The sequence below is a fragment of the Callithrix jacchus genome, chromosome 1 (assembly GCF_049354715.1).
Source record: "Callithrix jacchus isolate 240 chromosome 1, calJac240_pri, whole genome shotgun sequence".
NCBI lineage: Eukaryota > Metazoa > Chordata > Mammalia > Primates > Cebidae > Callithrix > Callithrix jacchus.
This window is the reverse complement of record NC_133502.1, coordinates 207945847-207967807: the sequence shown is the minus strand read 5'-3', so window position 1 is coordinate 207967807 and position 21961 is coordinate 207945847. Positions and strand designations below refer to the sequence as shown.

The window sequence follows — 21961 nt, the reverse complement described above, 5'->3', positions numbered from 1 at the left end:
CTGAGCAATGCCATGGGATGGACTGAAGGGTGGTTTTGGACCCCTGGGGGCAGCGGAGATGGAGCCGGGGGCAAGCTGGAGGTGAGGGTGGGCAGTCAAGTATGGACAGCAACTCTGGAAGCCTAACAGAGAGGAAGGGAGACGGGTCCTCAGAGGGGCCCGAGACTGAGGAGGGGGTTTTCCAACATGGGCACTACTGCCCTATCTGTGGGTGAATGAGGCAGAAGGGGAAGCAGGGATGGGGAGCACCCACCTGGGTCCTGCCAGGAGGAGCCCAGGCAGCCGGGTGGGCAGGGCACATCTCGAGTGGGTGGGCACAATAAACACACGATCCCTTTGGTGACCTGGAATCACCCTGGGCCTACCCCAGTCTTCCTCGGAATCCTGGAGGGACGGAGGGTCATCTGCTCTCCTAACAAGCCTCCTGGTGACTCTTTTGCAAGGAGAGTTGGACCCCAAAAGTGAGGCCAGCTTTGGAGTGGCATGTACTCCAGGGAAGTGGCGAGGCCCTCCAGGCTGGACCTGGCAAGAGGGAGCCCCCACACCTTAGGGGCCTGATACCTGGCAGGATTTCCTCAAGCCACACCACGGAGAGACTCAGCAGGACTAGGGAGCTGAAGGAACTGTCCAGGGTAGGTGAAGGGCCTGGGGTCCAGGCTGGGGCCAGCAGACTCAGAGAAGGGAGAGGGTGGGGGGGTTTATAGTTCCTGGGATTTAGGGCGCAGGGGTGGCAGCAATGGGGAGAGATGGCAGTGGCCCGGGTGTCAGAGTAGAAATTGGAGGGGTATCCTGAGAGGGTTAGGATGTGGCAGAGGCAGCCTGAGACTCTGCCTAGGGTTCTGTTTTCCTGGCTCCCAGCCAGGTAGAGCGGTGCTCTGGTATCCAGTGCCAGGGCAAAGGTATAGCCAGTTCCCCAAGCCCTCCCCGAAACACACGAGAAACTGACAACGGGGCAGTGTCCCTGGGCTTTCAGGAGAAAGTTGAGTTCCTTTGGGCCAGTCTACCACACCTTGAGTTTAGCCCCGTCCCCAAAAGTGGCCTGGAGAAACAGAGGGCGACAGCCAGGCTGGGCTGTTCCTTCGGGCTTTATTACATGGTGGGGTCCAACACAGCTGAGAAGCAAGGGCCCATCCCGGGAAGTCAAACTCAGGAGGGGCCCCTTGCTCAGCCGTCACACCCACTCTCCCCTGGGCACTTCCTGAGTCCTCCACTGCCCCTGCCCAGCCCCTTCCGCTGCCTCTCCCCACCCTCCAGGCCAGGTGCTGGGCGGGCAATGCAAGTGGCTGGGGGTGGGATCACCACGGTGAAGACTGAGCCAGCTACCCCTACTGTGACAGGCCAACTCCCCACACCCTGCATCCCCAATACCTGAATTTCCATTTGCAAATAGCATTCTGCCCGGGGGTTGGGCTGGGTCCTTTCCCTCCCGGGGAAGCTGAAGTGGGGGTGGCCCCTATATACTACCTGAGGGCCTTCGGAACCTGGCTCCTCCGTGCACCCTCACAACAACCCTGTGAGGTAGGTGGGGCGGGAGGAGTTACCCCCTGGACTAAGGCTCAAGGAGGCGCTGTGACTGGGCCAGGAGGGAGCACATCTGCCATGCAGCAGGGGGACCCGGGAGAGGGGGCGTGGGGGCTGAAGAGGCACAGCCAGGCAGTGTCACATGTCCGCCACGGGCAGTCGGCTCTGCCCAGGGGTCCTGGAGCCCACCTCAGGCCTTGAGAGGTCCCAGGGGGCCCCCACCCCGCCCCTGGAGGCAGGGGTAAGTCACAGCCCCATGGATGCAGACATAGGAGGCCAGGGAGAGGGCACTTCTTCCTTCTCAGGCCCGGGGCCCACCCCATGGTACAAAAATAAAGGATTTCAGATGGGAACCCCAAGTCCCTGGAGGTGATCTGGGGCCTCACATCCAGGTGCCTCTGGCTTGTAACAGCTAGAAAAAAAAGAGGGGAAAGGCAGGAGGAGGGGAGGGGTGGAGGTGGGGCCGGTAAGGAGGGGGTGATGTGGGGCCGGGGGCAGAGAGGAGATTGAAGGGCAGGGAGAGGGAGAGAGAGAGAGGCAGTTGAGTCACTCACAGGCTTCCTTCTGGAGGAGGGGGTGGGGCTGAGGCCCAGAGAAGGTGGATTCAGAACTGAGCCAGGGGTGGGGGGGGGGGGAGCAGGAAGGGTGCCCCATGCCCCATCTTGGGCTCGTGATGGCACCTACAGAGGCCAGATTATGCCAAGACTCTGAAGGGGCTGGGGTGGTGGGTGGCCAGGGCTGGGAGAGGCACTGATACTCCAGGCAAAAGGAGCCACAAAGAGCAGCTCTCTGTCCACATTTTAGAGGCAATTGTGACAGTGACTTGCCCAAGGTCACACAGCAGGCAAAGATTGGGGTGGGGGGCCTGTGGGCATGCGGCCAGGGCTTTTTCGGCCACTCTGCAATCCTTACGCCAGCTCTGGCTGATGCTTCATGGGCCAAGGGTATCCCAAAGTGGCCCGGTCTCCCCATCCCCACAGAAAGTGACACAGGAGCTCCTGGATGTGCAGGACTTAGCCAGGGCCTTGGGCTTCAGCAGTCCCTGCCTCCTCCCCAGTCTGGCTCAGGTGCTGACGGGCTGGTGGGAAAGCTCCCACTCCCTAACTTTCTTCTCCTCTCGGAGCCTCACCCCCAAGGCCAGATGAGAAACTTTGGTGGGTGGAGATAATCAGCCGAAAGCTCGGCTCAAGTCCAGGGATCAAGGGATGAGCACCCTCCTCACTCCACCCCTCCCGCCAGCACCGCCAAGCTACAAACCAGGGATGGCAGCTCTGGGGGCGGGCGAGGGGCCGAGGAGAAGCCCTCACGGCAAGCTCAGCCTCAGGTCTGAGAGGGTGCGGGCGGAAACCTGCAAGGAGGAGACGTGAGGAGGAGGCGGGAGGAGGGGAGGCAGGGCAGGGCCTGAGGCCGAGGCCTAGCCTCAGAGGTGCCCAGCAGGGTTGGTGGGCACAGAAGAGGTGCGGCTGTGCCCCTCCTCCCCAGGCTGGGAGGCAGGAGGTACCAGAAGGGGCGCAGGAGGCGGCAGGCAGGATGGTCTGGGATGCAGGGCCAGGGGGCCTGTGTGGAGGGCACGGGAGGCTGGGACCAGGGCAGCCCCGGGATGGAGGCGTGAGCAGGCAGAGAGAAAACCCGGACAGGGGCAGAGAGGGAAGAGGCAGGGTGCAGATGAGATCCAGGAGGAAGAAGAGGTGGATGAAGATGAGGCAGGACCTCCAGCAGGAAGCGGAGGAGGAGGCAGTGGTGGGAGGGAGAAAAGGTTAGCGGGATCCTGAGATGACTGGGCTGCAAAGAGAAAGTGAGAGAAGGGATGGTTATGCGGGTGAGGTGCCAGGCAAGTGGCTGAGCTAACCCTGGTGCCCCCCAGCAGCCCCCGGGCCCCCGGTTCTGCAGCTGGCTCCAGCAGGGGGTGGGCGGGAGGCTCCGGCTTTGCTTAGCAATCAAACTCCTGGGGCGTGGCTGCACCTTTCTCCTGTGCATCTGCCTCCACCTGCACCTGCTCCACCTCCACCTCCTCCACCTCCTCCTCCTGCTGCTGCTGCTCCTCCAGCGGCTCCTCCGTGCTCTGTGAACCAGCCGGCGGACCCAGGGAAGAAAGAGTGGAGACACTAACAGGGGGGCCAGGGCCTGCTGGCAATCCCCAAAGACCTCAGGCAAGGCAGAGGGACCTCAGGAGAGGGGAGGGCTCCAGCCACAGAAGCTGGAGGCATCTTCTCCAGTCCCTGGGGCAAGCAGCTGAGGATGGGGCGCTGTGGGCATGCTCAGGGGTCAGTCTGGCTGCTGTTCCATAGGGTGAGGCTGAAGCTGGGGTCGAAGCGGAACAGGGAGGGTGTGGGACTGGGGTATCCCTGAGAAGTGCCTGGGAAGGCCTTGTTTGGAAAGACTGATCCTGAGTAGAAATGTGGCCAAGCCCCAGGGCGGACGCCACCCAGATCTGGGATGCCAGCCAGTCTCTGACAACCCAGGTCCAGGGGCTCTGGCCCAGAGAGGCAAAATGAGCAAGCTCGCCCTGTATCCTTGCAGGGCAGCGCCAGCTCTGGCGGTGGTGGGTGCGGGTGGGCAGGCAGGGTGCATCAGCAGGACAGGGAGGCAGACAGGAAGCCAGAGGTAAGCCTCCACTGCGTAGGGGCGGGCCCCAGGAGGAGTAGCCTCCCTTCTTCCCAGTCTGGTTCACGCCTGCTCTGTGGCTCTGCCGAAAGCCCTTGGGACTTCCCACAGCATGGGGTCCAGGGTGGCAGGATGCCCACTAAGCCCCCTCCCCACAGTGGGCGGATGCTGCCAGAGTGCTCTCGGGAGGCTGACTCAACAGGCCAGGCAGACACACAGGATAGGCCGCCACGAGGCTGCCCTTATCCTGCAGAGCAGCCAAGGAGGGAGCCTGGGAAAGGGGCAGGATTTATAGCAGTGGCTTCCCCATCCTGGCTCAGGCCAGCTGGGGACACGCACCCGTCCCTGGGGAATAAAGGGCATTTGGGATCCCAGAAGTTCCAGGCTCCAAGGACACCACAGAGAGTATGTGGTCCTTCCCTCTCACTTCACAGAGAATGTGGCAGAGGTGCGAGAGGACAAGCTTTGTCCTAGGTCACACAGGGTACCACCCTGTGCCCTGACTCCCTAGCCCATGCCACAGTGCCCGGTGGCCACTATGCGGCCCCCTTCACACGGCCTGAGTCCAGGCGGGCCGCACCCTCAGGATGCTCTCATCTCACTTCTCCCAGCCTGGGCCTGGGTAACGGCGGGTGGCATGGGATGGATGGCGGTGGCTGTGACCATGGGGAGAGAGGAGGAGGGGCGGGGAGGTGGAGGGAGACAGGAGCCTTCTGCAGACAAGGGCTGAGGCGGGTGGGCTCACCTTGGTCTTACGGCCAGACTCAGAGCTCAGCCCATTCGGGGAGCTGTGGAGCTCCTTGGACACCACACACAGGAACTCGGCCTGGTCCTCGCTGCCGTAGCTGTAGGAGGAGCCAATGTTCACCAGCTACAGGGTTAGAGCATGGGGGGAAGACGCAGGTTGGTGTTGGGGGCCGTGGGGCAGGCCTCGGCCCCCATCAAGATACCGGCTCATGTCCTGATCTTGTGGCTTGTTGGGTCCACTCCTGGTTTTGCAGAGGGCACCTCTGGGCAGGAAAGTGGAGTGTTTCCCCTCGAGACCTGTGCCCCAGGACCAGCCTCTCCACCTGGCTTGGCTGGCCTGATCCCTGGTGGAGGGTGGCAACATTACTGCCATCCCCACCACCATCCCAGGCTAGCCTCAGAGCCAGGGGGCCCTTTTCGAAATGCAGACAGAGGCCTCTAAAGGATGGCTGTCCCCTGTTCCAGACGTGGCTGACGCAGCCCCAGGACAAGGTTGCAGGGTGGATTGGCAAGGTGGAGCCCCACAGACTATTCCCTTCACTCCTGGAAGCAGAGGTGGGACAGGTGGTCCACTCCTGAGACCAAAGGGCAAAGGACCAGTGGCCCCTGGCCTGCTCACTCAGCCTCTGACAGCCTGTGCAATTGACAAAGATGCTCAAAGCCGCCCTGCCTCTGTTCTGGGGTCCCTAGAATAACCACGCCCACAGAGCTCTTCTGGCTAACAAAGTTCTTGCAGGTGATGGGTCTCATTCAGCTCTCAGAAACGCTTCAGCAGGCAGAGAGGAAAATATCACCCCCTCCGGCAGAAGAGGCTTGGAGAGGTGGTGGCCTGCTGAAGGTCTCACAGCTGGGGAGGGGTGGAGCCGGGAGTGGCATCCGGGATCCCACGTCCTCTGTGAGTGCTGCAGACTTCAATACGGACTTCCAGTGATCTGTATGACGCTAGTGCCAACACAGACAGCCCCACCGAGGGCCAGGAACTCTGATGGCCCTTCTAATCTTCACAACGGTCCTACAGAGGAGGTGCCGTTAGCCCACTTCACAGATGAGGAAACAGGCTCACAGAGGAGATGCAACTTGCCCAAGGTGGCAGGCACGTCAGTGGCGAGGCCTAGAGGTGATCCAGGCCTCTGGCACTGCACTGGGCCCATTCCTCCATCCTCCCGGCCATCCTGGGGGCCTTCTGCCTTGTTCCAAGGAGCATGTGGGTGGGAGTGGTGGAAAGCTAGCCAAGCCCGTCTCCTTCTCTAAAAGCACATTTGACCTCGGGCTAACTTTCTGGCTCTGCTCCTCTGGAGACCTCAGAGGTGGGAGGTCCGACGCATAACTAGAAATAAAGTCCCTTGGGATAAAGACCTCACAGGAAGCCACTGCTTTGGGCTCCCTGGCCTATTGCAATGCTGGTGACTGGGCGTGTCCCCTTCGGAGACCCTGAAAACTGCATCAGGAGCTGTTCTGCTCACCTGACTGGGTCTCTTCCCCTTGCCCCTGGGCTGTCCCTCTGGGGCCAGAGACTTGCTCGTGCTACCAGATAGATCAGCAGCTGCTTGCTGTGAGGACTCCCACCAACAAGGACGCCCTGTGCTGCCCTGTGGCCACTCAGGCTCCTATCCTCCCTCTCTCCCGGTCAACCTGCCACCAAGCGTGGTCTCTCTCACCTTGTTCAGTTTGATTTAAGAAGACCTCCAGGGGTGGGGGGTACTGTGAAGGGGAACCCAAGGCTGGGGCTGCAGGAAGTGGGGGGGCCTGCTTGGTTGGAAGCTGGGAGGTGCCAGGGTGGCCCTGGTAGTACACCAGTGTCCCCAGTGTCCCCAGCGTACCTGCTCAAAACGCCAGCCATCAGACATGGTGGAGACCATCTGTGTGAGCTCCTCCTCCTGGCACTGCAGCACGCGGTACACGTGCTTGGGCGGGACCTGTGGGCAGAAGGGTCACATAGAGGGCACCTGTGGGAATTCCAGTTATTGCTGCCACCCCTGCAACATACCCAGAGAAGAAGAGGTGAGCTGGGGGAGGCAGCCAAGCTCTGGCTCAGCACCTGCTCCTCACCAGGCACTCGACAGGCACCATCTCACTTAATCCTTCCAAGAAGGACTTCCCACTGAGGCCCAGAGAGGCCCAGTTACTTGCCCAAGGTCACCTAGCTCAAGGGTGGAGGAGACAGAACCGGAACACAGGTAATTCCACAAAGAACAAGGGTGGGGCTTGGGGAACATTCTGGGTCACCAATGGAGTCAGGCCCTCAAGGAGACTCAGAGCCTCCCCTGTTCAGTCCACTGGGGGTTGGAGACGGTTCCTCACTACCTGTCCCCAGCCCTCACACCTCCCGAGAGTAGGCGGAACATCTCCCTCCCTCCTCCTGCAGACTAACCAGGGAGGCCTGGGCTCCAAGCTCACCAATGCCAGCCCCAACAGCCTGCACTGTGCCCACCAGGTGACCATCTGATCCCACAAAATGCATAACTGGCTAACCCTGCATTGCCCTCTGCACCTCCACACTGACCCCCTCCTGCCAGTGAGGAAGGGATGGGTGTGCAGCTCCCACCCCTCTCTGTCCCATAAGAGGAAATCAAGGTCCAGAGAGGGCAAGCCCAGCCCGAGGTCACACAGCAAATGAGGCTGAGCAGGGACTGAAGCCCAGGGTCCGTCGCCCAGGCTGGGGCTATGCTGGGCAGCCTGGGAGTCCAACACTCACTCCTCTCCTTACAGGCCAGCTCGGCCTCCCCATGATAAACACGGGTCCTGTCTCTCCCAACCTCCTCCGCCTCCCCACGCCAGCGGCCCCTGCTCCCCACCTGGGTGACGGTGTAGTCCTTCTCTTCCATCCGGTCTTTGATGATGCGGATCAGCGGGCCGATGTTGTAGAACTCTGCTTCCTCCAGGACCCCTGGCAGACAGAACAGACCCATCACCCCTTCCGCCTCCACGCCCCATTCTCCTCTTGTTCCCACCACCCCCAAACCCACCTCCTGCTCCGCTCACCCGCCCTGAGGATGAGCTAAGTGTCTGTGAGTTCGGGGGTCAAGCGGGAGGGAGCGTTTCCTTCCTCCGATCCCATAATTCCTGTGGCAGGGGCTGAGACACCGCCACACAGCTCTGCTGTGCTGAGCGGTATGACCCGGGGCAGCTGCTGGGCCACAGTCTGGGGCTGCTTTAGGGCTATCAAGACACAGCAGGCTCATTGGGGCTGATCCCCAGAATGTCACCATGAGCAGGGCCTTGCCTGACCCCTGGTCATGTGCTTCTATTTATGACGCACATTCTAAGTGCCAGGCGCATTGCATTTTTGAATTCTCAGAACTGGAAGGAGGTACTTTCATCCGTATTGAACAACTGGGAAAACTGAGGCTCCCAAAGAGAAGTGGCTCGTCCAAGATCACGCAGCCGGTAAGTGGCAGAGCGAACTCAAGCACCACAGACTCCAGAGACCATGTCTTCCCACTGCAAGTGCATACCCTGTGTCCACACTCCCCCCAATCACCGCACCTTACAGTTTACACTACCCTGCACAAGCTTATCACACGTCCCAGGGGTATGAGGAGAGAGCCGGCATTACCGTCCTCATTTTGCAGTTTAATTAATCTGGAAGATCAAGAAGTCAGCCCACCAGTCCAGCAATGAGCTTATAGCTGGTTTGACTCCCCGAGGCTCCCAGAAGGAAGGGGACCTTCAGACCCTTTCCTTGCCTGGCCTCTGGACTCCCTGGGGACAGGGCTCATTATGAGCTGAATGTTTGTATCCCCCACAAATCCACCTGCTGAAAACTGTGATGGGATTAGGACGGGAGGTGATGAGGTCATGAGGGTGGAGTCACCAGGGTGGGATCAGCCGTTCTCATAAGAAGCTGACTGGATGTGAGGGCGATCTGGCTGTGACATCTGTCATGCCACTGATCACCAGGGTTGATGTGGCTGATCTGGCTGGCTGGGGGCATGTCCCCTTTCTCCCTCACTGCTCCAGGTGTATCTGTCCCAAAGCTGCATGCTCCGTCAAAGAGGACGACCACCCTCGATAGAGGAGGGCCACCGGTCTTTGGTCAAGAGTATGCGAGTAGCGGCGCTCACCTGCTAGAACCTCCGAACAAGCTCTCAAGAAGAGGCTGGGGGACTAGTTCCCTCTCTTTCTGCCATGTGAGGACACAATAAGAGGTCAGAAGTTTGCAACCTAGAAGAAGGTCGTCATCAGAACCTGGCGTGCCAGTGCCCTGATCTCGGACTTCTAGCTTCGGGGACCATGAGAAATAAATTTCGGATTTTCATAAGCCACCCAATCTGTGGTACTTCATGATTACAGCCTGAAATGCCTAAGATGGGGCTCACGTTTATGATCTGCCCTCTGTCCCTGGTGCCCACACAGGACTGAACACAGCCCAGGAGGCTGGGTGGGGACTGTTGCTGCCTGATTGTGAGAATGATCCCCAGGGCCCCGGGCGGAGCCCTGCAGGTGACACACAGCCAGCACCACATCCCACATCCTCTGGCCAGGCACTGAGGTCCATATGGACTCACAACAGCTGGGTGGGGTGGGTGCTATGGTTCCCCATTTCACAGATGAGGACATGGAGGCACAGATGGGTTAGGTAACTTTCTCAATGTCACACAGCTAGTAAGTATCCTCCCAGATCCCCTATCCCCTGAATGGACTCTAGCCCTGTGTGATCCCCCAGTACTCCATAGCTCTGTTTGATCCCCTAGCACCCAAGAGCCCTGTGCCATCCCCTAACCCCCAGTAGCCCCATGCCATCCCCCAGTCCCCAATAGCCCTGTGCAATCACCTAGCCCCTGATAGCCCCATGCCATCCCCCAGCCCCCGATACCCCTGTGCCATCCCCCAGCCCCCGATACCCCTGTGCCATTCCCTAGCCCCCGATAGCCCTGTGCCATCCCCTAGCCCCGGACAGCCCCGTGCCACCCCCAGCCCCCAATAGCGCTGTGCCATCCCCTAGGCCCCGATAGCCCTGTGCCATCCCCTAGCCCCACATACCCCTGTGCCATTGCCCAGCCCCAAATATCCCTGTGCCATCCACTAGCCCGACAGCCCTGTGCCATCCCCTAGCCCCCACATACCCCTGTGCCATTGCCCAGCCCCGAATATCCCTGTGCCATCCACTAGCCCCTGACAGCCCTGTGCATTGCCCTAGCTCCCACATAGCCCTGTGCCATCCCCTAGCCCCCGACAGCCCTGTGCCATCCCCTAGCCCCTGATGTCCCTGTACCATCCTCTAGCCCCCACATAGCCCTGTGCCATCCCCCAGCCCCCAGTAGCCCTGTGCCATCCCCTAGCCCCCACATAGGCCTGTGCCATCCCCTAGCCCCTGATGTCACTGTGCCATCCCCTAGCCCCTGATGTCACTGTGCCATACCCTGGCCCCTGATATCCCTGTGCCATCCCCTAACCCCCACATAGCCCTATCCCATCCCCCAGCCCCCAATATCCCTGTGCCATCCCCCAGACCCCAGTAGCCCTGCGCCATCCCCCCGCCCCCAATATCCCTGTGCCATCCCCTAGCCCCCACATAGCCCTGTGCCATGCCCTAGCCACCGACATCCCTGTGGAATACCCTAGCTCCTGATACCCCTGTGCCATCCCCTAGCTCCCACAAAGCCCCGTGCCATCCCCTGGCCCCCGATATCCCTGTGCCATCCCCTAGCCCCCACATAGCCCTGTGCTGTCCCCTAGCCCTGATAGCCCTGCGCTGTCCCCTAGCCCCCACACAGCTCTGTGCCATCCCCTAGCCCCCGATATCCCTGTGCCATCCCCTAGACCCCACATAGCCCCATGCCAACCCCTAGCCCCCACATAGCCCTGTGCCATCCCTTAGCCCCAAAATTCCTGTGCCATGCCCCAACCCCCACATAGCCCCGGGCCATCCCCTAGCCCCTGATATCCCTGTGCCATACCCTAGTCCCCACATAGCCCTGTGCCATGCCCTAGCCCCTGACAGCCCCATGCCATCACCTAGCCCCTGATATCCCCGTGCCATCCCCTAGCCCGATATCCCTGTGCCATTCGCAAGCCCCCACATAGCCCTGTGCCATCCCCAGCCCGATATCCCTGTGCCATCCCCCAGCCCCCACATAACCCTGTGCCATCCCCTAGCCCCTGATATCCCTGTGCCATCCCCCAGCCCCCACATAGCCCTGTTCCATCCCCAGCCCCTGATATCCCTGTGCCATCCCCCAGCCCCCACATAACCCTGTGCCATCCCCTAGCCCCCGATATCCCTGTGCCATCCCCTAGCCCCCACATAGCCTTGTGCCATCCCCTAGACCCCGATATCCCTGTGCCATCCCCCAACCCCCACATAGCCCCATGCCATCACCAGCCCCTGATAGCCCTGTGCCATCCCCCAGATTCCACATAGGCCTGTGCCATCCCCTGGCCCCCGACATCCCTGTGCCATCCCCTACCCCCACATACCCCTGTGCCATCCCCTAGCCTTGATATCCCTGTGCCATCCTCTAGCCCGATAGCCCTGTGCCATACCCTAGGCTCCACATAGCCCGGAGCCATCCCCTAGCCCCTGATATCTCCATGCAATCCCCTAGCACCTGATAGCCCCGTGCCATCTCCTAGCCCCACATAGCCCCGTGCCATCCCCTAGCCCCCACATAGCCCCGCGCTATCCCCTAGCCCCCACATAGCCCTGTGCCATCCCCTAGATCCCACATAAACCCGTGCCATCCCCAGCCCCGGATATCCCTGTGCCATCTCCTAGCCCCTACATAGCCCCCTGTCATCCCCTAGCCCCTGATATCCCTCTGCCATCCCCTAACCCCCACATAGCCCCATGCCATCCCCTAGCCCCCGATATCCCAGTGCCATCCCCCAGCCCCCACATAGCCCTGTGCCACCCCCGGGCCCCGATATCCTCGTGCCATCCCCTAACCCCCAATATCCCTGTGTCATCCCCTAACCCCTACATAGCTCTGTGCCGTCCTCTAGACCCCGATATCCCTGCGCAATACCCTAGCCCGATAGCCCTGTGCCATCCCCTAGCTCCCACACAGCCCCGTGCCATCCCCTGGCCCCTGATATCCCTGTGCCATCCCCTGGCTCCTGATATCCCTGTGCCATCCCCTAGCCCCCACTTAGCTCTTGCTATCCCCTAGCCCCCAACAGACCCGTGCCATCCCCTAGGCCCCACATAGCCCCGTGCCATCCTCTAGTCCCCGATATCCCTCTACCATCCCCTAACCCCCACATAGCCCTGTGCTATCCCCTAGCCCCCGACATCCCTGTGCCACCCCCTGGCCCCCGATATCCCTGTGCCATCCCCTAGCCCCCACAGAGCTCTGTGCCGTCCCCTAGACCCCGATATCCCTGCGGATAGGGAATACGCTAGCTCCTGATAGCCCTGTGCCATACCCTAGCTCCCAAACAGCCCCGTGCCATCCTCTGGCCCCCGATATCCCTGTGCCATCCCCTGGCTCCTAATATCCCTGTGCCATCCCCTAGCCCCCACTTAGCTCTGTGCTATCCCCTAGCCCCCGACAGCCCCGTGCCATCCCCTAGGTCCCACATACCGTGTGCCATCCCCTAGCCCCCACATAGTCCCGTGCCATCCTCTAGTCCCCAATATCCCTCTGCCATCCCCTAGGCACCACAAAGCCCCATGCCATCCCCTAGCGCCTACATAGCCCCGTGCCATCCCCTAGCCCCTGATATCCCTGTGCCATCCCCTAGGGCCCACATAGCCCTGTGCCGTGCCCTAGCCCCCGATGTCCCTGTGCCATCCCCTAGACCCTGATATCCCTGTGCCATCCACTACCCCCCACATAGCCCCATGCCATCCCCTAGCCCCCACATAGGCCCATGCCATCCTCTAGTCCCCAATATCCCTCTGCCATCCCCTAGGCCCCACAAAGCCCTGTGCCATCCCCTACCCCCCACATAGCCCCATGCCATCCCCTAGTCCCCGACAGCCCTTTGCCATCCCCTAGCCCCCACACAGACCTATGCCATCCCCCAGCCCCCAAATAGCCCTGTGCCATCCCCCAGCCCCTGATGTCACTGTGCCATAACCTGGCCCCCGATGCCCCTGTGCCATCCTCTAGCCCTCATATAGCCCTGTGCCATCCCCTAGCCCCCACATAGCCCCGTGCCATCCTCTAGTCCCCAATATCCCTCTACCATTCCCTAACCCCCACATACCCCTGTGCCATCCCCCAGTCCCCGATATCCCTGTGCCATCCCTTAGCCCCCACATAGCCCCGTGCCAGCCCCAAGCGCCCAATATCCCTGTGCCATCCTCTAGCCCGATAGCCCTGTGCCATCCCCTAGCCCCTGATACCCCCGTGCCATCCCCCAGCCCTGATAGACCCATGCCATCCCCTAGCCCCCGATATCCCTCTGCCATCCCTTAACCCCCATATAGCCCTGGGCCATCCCCTAGCCCCCAATATCACTGTGCCATTCCCCAGCCCCCACATAGCCCTGTGCCATCCCCTGGCCCCGAATATCCCTGTGCCATCCCCTAACCCCCAATATCCCTGTGCCATCCCCTAGCCCCCACATAGCCCCGTGCCATCCCCTATCCCCCAATATCCCTCTGCCATCCCCTAGTCCGAATATCCCTCTGATATCCCCTCACCCCACATAGCCCCGTGCCATCCCCTAGCCCCACATGGCCCTGTGCCATCCTCTAGCCCCAAAATTCCTGACATCCCCTAACCCCCACATAGCCCTGTGCCATCCCCTCGCCCAATACTCCCATGCCATCACCTAGCCCCCAATATCCCCATCCCATCCCCTAGCCCGATAGCCCTGTGCCATCCCTTAGCCCCCACATAGCCCCGTGCCATCCCCTAGCCCCTGACATCCCCGTGCCATCCCCTTTGCCCTGATATCACCATGACATCCCCTAGCCCCTGATATCCCTGTGCCATCCCCTAGCCCCCACATAGCCAAGTGCCATCCCCTAGCCCCCGATATCCATGTCCCATCCCCTAGCCCCCACATAGCCCTGTGCCATCTCCTAGCCCCCGATATCCCTGTGCCATTTCCTATCCCGATAGCGCTGCGCCATTCCTTAGCCCCCACATAGCCCTGCGCCATCCCTTAGCCCCCGCATAGCCCTGCGCCATCCCTTAGCCCCCACATAGCCCTGCGCCATCCCCTAGCCCCCACATAGCCCTGCGCCATCCCTTAGCCCCCACATAGCCCTGTGCCATCCCCTAGCCCCCCCATAGCCCCGTGCCATTCCCTGGTCCCCAAAATCCCTGTGCCATCCCCTGGTCCCCACATAGCCCCGTGCCATCCGCTGACCCCCACATAGCCCAGTGACATCCCCTAGCCCACAAATTCTCATGCCATCCCCTAGCCCCCACATAGCCCCATGTCATCACCTAGCCCCCGATATCCCCATGCCATCCCCTAGTCTCCGATAGCCCTGTGCCATCCCCTAGCCCCCACACAGTGCTGTGCCAACCCCTAGCCCCTGATATCCCTGTGCCATCCCATAGCCCCGACATAGCCCTGTGTCATCCCCTAACCCCAATATCCCCGTGCCATCCCCTAGCCCCCACATAGCCCCGTGCCATCCCCTGGCCCCTGATATCCCCATGACATCCCCTAGCCCCCAATATCCCTGGGTAATCCCCTAGCTCCCATATAGCCCTGTGCCATCCCCTAGCCCCCACATATCCCTGTGCCATCCTCTAGGCCCTGATAGCCCCATGACATCCCCTAGCCCCCATTTAACCCTATGCCATCCCCTAACCCTCATATCCCTGTGCCATCCCCTAGCCCCCACATAGCCCCGTGCCATCCCCTGGCCCCTGATATCCCCATGACATCCCCTAGCCCCCAATATCCCTGGGTAATCCCCTAACTCCCACATAGCCCTGTGCCATCCCCTAGCCCCCACATATCCCTGTGCCATCCTCTATGCCCTGATAGCCCCGTGACATCCCCTAGCCCCCATATAGCCCTATGCCATCCCCTAACCCCCATATCCCTGTGCCATCCCCTAGCCCCCACATAGCCCCGTGCCATCCCCTAGCCTCTACATAGCCCTGTGCCTTCCCCTAGCCCCCAATATCCCTGTGCCATCCCCTAGCCCCCACATAGCCCTGTGCCATCCCCTAGTCCCCACATAGCCCTGTGCCATCCCCTAGCCCCCATATATCCCTGTGCCATCCCCTATGGCCTGATAGCCCTGCACCATCCCTTAGCCCCCACATAACCCCGTGCCATCCTCTAGCCTTCACATAGCCCCATGCCATCCCCTGGTCCCTGATATCCCTCTGTCATCCCCTGGCTCCCACATAGCCCTGTGCCATCCCCTGGCCCCCGATATCCCCGTACCATCCCCTAGCCCCCACATGGCCCCATGCCATCCCCTAGCCCCCACATAGCCCCGTGCCATCCCCTAGCCCTCGATATCCGTGTGCCATCCCCTAGCCCCCAATATCCCTGTGCCATCCCCTAGCCCCAATATCCCTGTACCATCTTTTAGCCCCTCATATCCCTGTGCCATCCCCTATCCCGATAGCCCTGCGCCATCCCCTAGCCCCCACAGAGCCCTGTGCTATCCCCTAGGCCCCTATAGCCCTGTCTGACCCTCTGGCCCCCAGACAGCCCTGTCTGATGGTGTGGGAATAGCAGGGCTTTGAGGAATCAGAGCCTGTAAACAGGTGCTGGCTGTGACGCAGCTGGGTGTTTACTTCCCTCCGGTGGGGACTGCTCCTGAGCCTAGGCCACGCCCATGGTATCTGTCCTCCCCTAGGGATGAACAGGGAAGCCTCGGGGCCCTGCAGGGCCTGGCACCTACAGTGGGCTCTGCTGTTGTGGCCCTGACCTACTAGAGCATTGCTGGGCCTCCAGACCATTGTGTCCCATAGGGCTCAAGGAGGGCGGACCACGGCCCAGAGCAGGAAGGCACGCACAGGTGCAAGTACTATCAGTTCATGGGACTCATGACTTCTCCCTCCACAAGCCAGATCACCACCCGCATTTAACAGATACCAGTGGAGACGCAGTGAGAAGTGACATGTGCAAGCTGGTCTGGCTGAATCAGCTGACCCAGAGCCACACCCTGTGTCCCAAAGAAGAGTTAACTTGGCACTGACTGTATGCCCCTGGCTGGAGCTCTGCTAACAGGTCGTTCTCCCAGACAGGGCTGCCTCACTGTTTGTGAGGCCCAGATATGGGTATATACAGGGCCTCAGCCCCCTAGGCCTGGGAATAACCAAAACCCCACTGGGAAGCAGACTCCCCCCTCCCCTGCCTCCACCCACAACCAGCACTCTGCTGCAGAGACTGCCAGACTTAGTGAATAGTCACCCGTTCCACCCACTTACAAGCCCTCACCAGGCAGAATTTGAGATATTGGATCAGCCAGAGAAAGAGCTCTTCCCATGCCTGTCAACATGGCATTCCCCTCACCCCAGCCTCTGGGTGTGATGGTCCACACCTGGCTTCCTGGGAGGCCAGAGAGAAAGGCGTCACAGCCCACAGCAGAGGCCATAGGGCCTCGCTGACTTCCTCTGTCCCCCACACATGTGTCTCTCCATCACCTCCCTGACAGTACCCAGCTTGGGCCTGTCTGCTTGGCAGAGCCCCAGGCTACGCGCCGGCAGATGCCCAGGAATCCGTCCCGTCCGGGTGGGAAGAGGCAGGAAACAACGAAGCAGGCAGATGTCCGACCTGGCTATCCAAATGGCTTGGGGCCTCCACAGAGGGCCCCGGCAGGCTGCAGAGGGACGGGCTAGGATGTGGGCCCCAGGCCAGTCCCCTGGACCAACTCACCCTCCTCAGCCATGTCCTTGTCCAGCACCAGCTTGCCATGACGGAGGAAGTTCAGGATGGGCCCGAAGTAGGTGGGGTCACGGTCAATGAGGTAGGCCCCGGTCTCATCCTATGGAGGTGAGGGATGCTCAGTGAGAGAAGAGTGAGGCCTCTCCCTGGCTAACCCCGCACATACACAGGAAGGGAGGGAGGGAGGGACGATCAAGGGAGAGCTCTTCCCTGGATGGAGCAGGCACGAAGGAGCAAAAAGGCACCGGGGTCAAATGGACATGGGTTCAAACCTTGCTTCTGCCTTTTCCTGAATGTGTGACCTTGGGCTAATGATCTGGCCTCTTTGAGCCTCACTCCTCTCCCCATAATTAGGGGTCACTGTGAGCGTCAAGCAAGAGGAGGTCTGAGTGGCACCCGGCCCAGCACCGGCCTGGCGAGTTTCCCTCTTCGAGGCTGTCCCCTGAAGCCAGCCCCACTGTTGCCCCAGGGTCCCTAGTCTTTCAGGGGATGTTTACAAGTTTCGAAAGCAGCCACTATCTCACTGAACACTCTCGAGGGCAGGGAGGCAGGGTGGCAGGGTGGGCTTCCATGCAACTCTACTGAGATTGGAGACATTGAGAGGTGAGGTCAAGGATGGGGGACAGGAGACCTTAGAGGGCATCTGCAGACCAGCCCCTCGTATTACAGATGAGGAAGGAGGCTGAGTGTAGGGAAGGGTCCGACCCAAGGTCGCGAAGGCAGTGTGCAGCAGAGTCAGGGTGGGTGCTCAGAAATAGCGCCCACAGGGCCAGCGCTCCTCCTAGATTCTGCCCAGCTCAGATTCTGCCCCAGGACTCCTCCATCCAGCTCCCTGCACCCCTGCGCCACCCACATCCCAAAGGGCGGGAGAAGTAGCCTTGTCGACTCCTTCCCTAGAGCAGGAGTCCCCTCTGGGAGGGAAGAAAGGCCCCAGGTCTCTCCCTGCCCACAGCCCCGAAAGAGAAGGAGAGGCCTCGATCCAGGGCGGTTTGAGAGCTTACGACGGCTGCGGCCTGCGTTGTCCCGTTGCCAAGGCAATGGGCACATCCCTCACGCCAGACCCACCTTCCCCTCCCCTCCTGCCGGTTCTTCCCGCCTCCAGTTCCTCGGAAATGGACCCAGCCGGGTCCCCAGCCTGGCGGGCGGGCCAGGCCGGACAGCCCGGAGTCGGGCGAGCGGAGGACCCACCGCCGCCCCGCGCCCGCCGCCCACCCCGGGGGCCTCACCCGGTCCGACTGCAGCTCTTCCCCCTGGCACAGGCGGCTGAGGAAGGACTTCTGCTCCCGGCACAACGTCTGCCGGGTGGTCAGGAACACCGTGCCCCCCACATTGAGCCGCACCCACTTGCCCCAGCCGCCTGCGGCGCGGCCGCCCGCCCCCGTCGGCGGCGCTACCTCTCGGGCCTCCATCCTCATCGCCGGCCGCGGCGTCTGCATCCACCTCCCGGGCGCGGGGGGTGGGCGGGGACCGCGCGCGGGGCAGGCCGGGAGCTGTAGTCCGCGCCCCCAGGCTCAGCGTGGGCCGCGGAGAGGGTCCCGCCCCCGCGCTGCTTCCGCTCCCGACCCCGCCCTGCTTCGCCCTTCCCAGCAGGTCGGCACGCCGGGCTGGTGAAGACAAACTGCTGTGGTTGGGGAAGTTGGATTCCCAGCCTCTGGGAAAAGAATGAGGGCTTTCCCAAATCTGCAGTCCTCCCATTGGTCCGAGTCATCCAACAGCTGATAAGGGAAGAAACTTCTCCCTCCAGGAATCCCCATAGCATTGACCCGCATGTGTTTCGTCATATTTTTTCATTTGCCCTTTGTGTGTATAGGGGTGGGGGCGCGGATGGGTGGGAGTAGGTTCTTTCCCCTACCTGAGTTATTGGAGGACGACATAGCTGGACTTCAGGGTGGCTGAGCACCGTATGTCAGATGCTTTGCGTATGTGTGTTATTCATTTAAGCTCTCAGCAGCCCTGTGAGTCTGGTATTTTGGGCTATCCCCATTTTACAGATGAAGCCACGGAAGCGAAGTGACCGCCCTGCTCACGTAGCTGGTGAATGAGTACCTAGGTGGGTTCCAGGCGCAGTTCCACCACCAAGACCTCTTTCCTGCTCCTGCCCATGGGATGTCAGGGATCCTTGGGAGGGACTTCTAAGGAGGAGGAGAGCAGGCCCTGGATCCAAATCAGAAGAACTGTGTTTTTTTTTTTTGAGAAGGAGTCTCGCTCTGTCGCCAGGCCGGAGTGCAGTTGCTCCATCTAGGCTCACTGCGACCCCAGCTTCCTGGGTTCAAGCAATTCTCCCGTCTCAGCCTCCCGAGAACTTTCCATTCTGGCTTTTGGCCGTTCTCAGTTTTTCCGAGTCCTCCCCAGGAGGGAGGAGGGATTGGTTCCTCGCATGGCTTTCTGACTTATTTCCCAATTAACTTGGAGGGGGACTGTCATCCCGAGGACTTCAGGATATGGGGGAAGGGGGCAGTTCCTCATGTGGTCCCCGACCAGGGAGGGGAAAGGGCTGTCTCCTTAGCTTCCTCTCCTTACTGGTTTCAGTCCTGGTCCTGCCTATGGGGGAGAGGCCTGTGGGTCCCCTCACTGATCCAATGTCACACAGAGGGCCCAAACATTGGGCAACCTGGCCCTGCGCTGGGAGAAGTTTCCCTGTTACTCCCCAGTGTCCTGCTTTCTACATAAAGCTTTTCTCCTTGGCAGAGGGTGGATCAAAGGTGCTCTGGAATCCTGCTCCTTGTAACTCACCGGGTGTGCTCCCGAGCAGTTTCCTCTCTTAGCTTTGGCTTTCTCTCTTGCCAAATGGGACTTACAATCGTTGTGACCCCAGAGGATTGCTGTGAAGATCAGCTTATGACATGTCTGTAAACAGCTAGCATAGGCTGGTTGCTGTGGCTCACAACTGTAATCCCAGCACTTTGGGAAGCCAAGGTCACTTGATTCCCAGGAGTTCAAGACTAGCCTGGACAGCATAGCGAGACCCCCCCTCTTTTTTTTTTTTTTTTGAGCTAGAGTCTCACTCTCTCACCCAGGCTGATGTACAGTGGTGCTGTCTCAGCTCGCTGCAATCTCTGCCTTCTGGGTTCAAGCAATTCTCATGCCTCAGCCTCCCAAGTAGCTGGGATTATAGGCGTGCACCACCACGCCTGGCTAATTTTTGTATTTTTAGTAGAGATGGGGTTTCACTGTCTTGGCCAGGCTTGTCTCAAACTCCTGACCTCAAGTGATCCTCCTGCTTTGGCCTCCCAAAGTTCTGGGATTACAGGTGTGAGCCATCGTGCCTGGACCCCTATCGCTATTTAAAAAAAATAAAATAAAATGATAGAAAAGAATACCTAGCACAGTCCCTGGCATGTATTATGGTGAAGACATGAAAGGGCGGATGAGATGGGTGTGAAGTTGCTCTGGACGATCAGCAGGACTGCTGGCACTTAGTGTGCCCTTGTCCACTGTCAGCTAAAGCAAAACTAGAGCAGGAGACACTCTTTCATCCACACGAGGAGGGCAGGCAGGGGAGTGACACAGTCAGATTTGCAATGTGGATCACCCTTAGGTTGCAGGGAGGGTGGTTTGAAGTACAGAGAGACCAGTTAGGAGACCACCTGCCTCTGGGTCAACAGTAGGGGAAGCCCAGGTCGGGCGCATTGTCTCACGCCTGTAATCCCAGCACTTTGGGAGGCTGAGGCCGGTGGATCACCTGAGGTCAGGAGTTTGAGACCAGCCTGACCAACATGATGAAACTCCGTCTCTACTAAAAATGCAAAAAATTAGCCAGGCATGGTGGTGCATTCCTATCATCCCAGCTACTTGGGAGGGCTGAGGCAGGAGAATTGCTTGAATCTGGGAGGCGGAGGCTGCAGTGAGCTGAGATCTCACCACTGCACTCCAGCCTGGACAACAAGAGAGAAACCCCATTTCCAAAAAAAAAACAAAAGAGTAGGGGGATCCCAAATCACGGTGATGTTAGCAGGACCAGACAGGAGTGGGTGGATTCAGTGGACACTTAGGAGGTGGACTTGAAGGACTCAGGTTCCAGGGGCCATAAGGGAGGGAGGAGGAGGAGTCATCAGGCTGACCACCCTGGGTCCCGGCTAGAAGCAAGTCAATGGCGGTTCTGTAAAGCAGAAGCCGTTGTGGGAAGCCAGCAGGGGGACGGGGAGGTTGGTTCAGGGGTGATGTATGTTTGCAGTTCCTGTGGGGAAAGTGACGATTGTCCCTCCAGGTGTGATACTCAGAAAAGCATCGTGAGCTGGAGAGAATGAGTGGAGTTTAGCCTTGTCCTGGGGAGTGGTGGAGACCTCCCCAAGAGGACACAAAAGGTTTCTGAGAGAGGCTGGGCGCAGTGGCTCATGTCCGTAATCCCAGCAATTTGGGAGGCCGAGGCGGGCGGATCACCTGAGGTCGGGAGTTTGAGACCAGCCTGACCAACATGGAGAAACCCTGTCTCTGCTAAAAATACAAAGTTAGCGGAGCAGGGTGGCGCATGCCTATAATCCTGGTTACTTGGGAGGCTGAGGCAGGAGAATCACTTGAACCTGGAAGGCAGAGAAAGGGGTCCAGGGAGGGTCTTGGGAGGTAGGCAGAGGGGAGGGGAGGGTGAGGGGGAAAGTGGAAAGAGTGAAGCTGGATGGGGAGGAATGAGAGCATTCCATAGGCCAGGTGGTGTGGGCCAGTCGGAATAAAACAAGGAGTTCACCTGAGGAGTAGAAGTTGAGAAGGTGTCAGATGTGGTGGCTCACTCCTGTAATCCCAGCACTTTGGGAGGCCAAGGTGGGAGGATCTCTTGAGTCTAGGAGTTCAAGGCCACCCTGGACAACATAGCAAGATCCCTGTGTCTACATAAAATTTAAAAGAATTAGATGTGAGTGGTGGCAGGTTCCTGTAGTCCTTGCTACTCGGGAGACTGAGGTGGGAGGATACCTTGAGCCCAGGAGATCCGGGCTGCAGTGAGCCGTGGTCTCACCACCGCACTTCAGCCTGCGCCGCAGAGCAGAAACTATGTCTCAGAAGAAAAAAAAAGAAGTCAGGAAGGCGAGGAAGAGCCCCCATGTTTCCTGGGCCAGCCCCACCTAGAGCTGCCTCTCTCTACTGAGGAGTGGGGACGCCGCAGCAACATTTGGACAGCACCAAGTTTCATTGTTGTCTTTGAGATGGAGACTCCCTCTGTCACCAGGCTGGAGTGCAGTTGTGTGATCTCTGCTCACTGCAACCTCCACCTCCGAGGTTCAAGCAGTTCTTCTGCCTCAGCCTCCTGAGTAGCTGGGACTACAGGCATGTGCCTCCACGTCCCTTTGTTTTTTTGTATTTTCAGTAGAGACAGGGTTTCACCATGTTAGCCAGGTAG

The 21961-nt window shown here is 60.0% G+C and overlaps 1 protein-coding gene and 1 long non-coding RNA gene across 14 annotated transcripts; one reads left to right on the top strand and one right to left on the bottom strand.

Moving 5' to 3' along the window:
* Positions 1–1067: 1067 nt before the first annotated feature.
* On the bottom strand, positions 1068–18066 carry KCTD17 (potassium channel tetramerization domain containing 17). 13 transcript variants are annotated; one of them, XM_035271755.3, is made up of 9 exons: positions 17859–18066; positions 16624–16732; positions 7668–7759; positions 6693–6788; positions 4871–4996; positions 3484–3583; positions 3023–3303; positions 2779–2869; positions 1068–1933 (listed from the first exon to the last, which is right to left on the bottom strand). In XM_035271755.3, exons 1-8 carry the CDS (start codon positions 18045–18047, stop codon positions 2825–2827), a joined length of 1038 nt encoding a protein of 345 aa, XP_035127646.2. In that variant the 5' UTR covers positions 18048–18066; the 3' UTR covers positions 1068–1933; positions 2779–2824. The 13 variants fall into 13 exon arrangements, with proteins under 13 accessions (XP_035127646.2, XP_054097022.2, XP_078196061.1 ...); XM_054241047.2 differs by having other exon boundaries at positions 3232–3303; XM_078339935.1 differs by having other exon boundaries at positions 18027–18066.
* On the top strand, positions 6862–8965 carry LOC118147230 (uncharacterized). Its single transcript, XR_004733420.3, has 3 exons — positions 6862–7049; positions 8171–8259; positions 8833–8965. It is a non-coding gene; the product is annotated as an uncharacterized LOC118147230 (long non-coding RNA).
* Positions 18067–21961: the final 3895 nt, after the last annotated feature.